A 1,681-nucleotide genomic window follows, 5' to 3' on the forward strand; every position below is an offset into this window, starting at 1 on the left:
AATTGAAACAAAAATGTGGCATTTAAAGGATAGTCCTGATACAGGAGGAGTAGTAATTCCGTTACGACACAATGATATTTAACATCAGTTAATATTATATTGTATAAAAACATCCAACATATATAATACATACATGTAGATATTTTACATATTTGTCAAATAGTCAACGTGTGTACTAATTAGCGTTAGAACCTCCTTAATGTACAGAAATTTTGTTGTTTACAATTTTTGTCTCTTGTATGTACATATTTTTTGTCTCCTTTATAGTTTGTAAGGCGTCCCCGAAGGGACGCCTTCAACTATCTTGAATTATTTTAGCGCAATCACTTCTTGGTATGTACATACATATACATGCTTCGCGATGGACGGCGAGGTAAGGAGGGGGGGGGGGGGTAGCGCTGGGGAAGAACAATTGAAAATCGGTTGCTAAGTGACCTATCTCGTCGAGCTTTGATATATATGTATAAATAAACTTCTGCGCGTAGTTTCGTTTGGGAAAAATTGTTGATCCTGCGGGATTGCATCACTCGATTGCATCATCTCGCACGAGGCCCGGTTACCGGGTTTTAGTATTGTTCAAGCTATTAGTGTATTTGCAAGTAAATATCAAGCAACACCATAAAGGCTATTGGTTCGTCGTGGTCGTATCAGCTCGAGTTGGAAGAGCTGGGAGCCATAACTAGAAGAAGAAGAAGAAGAAGAACCTTCTGCGTGCGACGAAGTAAACAGAAAGTGAAAAGGAGGAACGGCGAGAGCGAATAGTTTTTTTGTTAGTTTCACAGATCATACATAGGTGCCAAAACTCTGAGAAAACTGCCTGCAGTACATAGAGGTTGGTGACATTATTTGTAGTTTTGTTAATTTGTACTTTACATATCATATTGTAGATTACATACATATTGTAGATTGGATATAACTTATTATTATAGTCAGTTGCATTACAAGTAATTCAATTTTAGTTTCAATTTTATGTTTATATGTACCATATTTTATCACGATTTTCAATAGTTCTGAATTTGTGTTTGTATGAGAAAGAGAAAGGATGGCATTTCATGTCGTCGAATTTCGAGACGGATTGGGTTTAATTCCGTCCAACTGGATGACGGAAAACAAAACTGTGTGCTTTTATCCAACGGGATATTCTAAATCAGAGATGAATAAAGCGGTGAAGGCATCGTTACAACCTGCATTGAAAAACACGGCAGCCAAATGGATTTTATGCGATATTGTACGCTACTTCGCATCAGCTGGTAACTATACCTACATATTCTTAATTAAGTGATTTTTTATTTTTCCCTTATTGTCCTTGCGAGTAAATAAAGTTCATAAAATGTGATAAAAACAAACAAAATGTATTTATAAAAATCATCTCGCACACAAAATCATCAATACTATATGCCACAAATACATTTTACCAGGGTTGGGAAGTAACTCGTTACTTGTAACGAAGTTACAGTTACAGTTACTTCTTTTTGGTAACTCTAACTTAACTTCGTTACTTTTTCTACATCTGTAACTGTAACTTAACTCAGTTACATTTTTTCGATAACTAGTAACTAATTTAACAGTTACATTAATAGTTACTTTATGTATATATTTTCAACCTCCACAAATCGCATTAGGCCTTGCATTTGCGCATAAACGCCTTTATCCCCTGCCGGAAATAATTCTACAAAATTCT

At 35.3% G+C, this 1,681-nt stretch overlaps 1 protein-coding gene across 1 annotated transcript in view; it reads left to right on the top strand.

Moving 5' to 3' along the window:
* Window positions 1-458: 458 nt before the first annotated feature.
* Window positions 459-1,681, top strand: part of LOC105571148 — a 3,796-nt gene continuing 2,573 nt past the window's right edge. Inside the window, exon 1 of the mRNA XM_012028623.1 lies at window positions 459-1,250. Coding sequence (XP_011884013.1) covers window positions 1,043-1,250 — 208 coding nt within the window. The 5' untranslated portion in view covers window positions 459-1,042. The remainder of the gene's footprint in view (window positions 1,251-1,681) is intronic.

Source organism: Vollenhovia emeryi, unplaced genomic scaffold (genome assembly GCF_000949405.1).
Source record: "Vollenhovia emeryi isolate VEMERY1.0 unplaced genomic scaffold, V.emery_V1.0 DF941123.1, whole genome shotgun sequence".
Lineage (NCBI taxonomy): Eukaryota > Metazoa > Arthropoda > Insecta > Hymenoptera > Formicidae > Vollenhovia > Vollenhovia emeryi.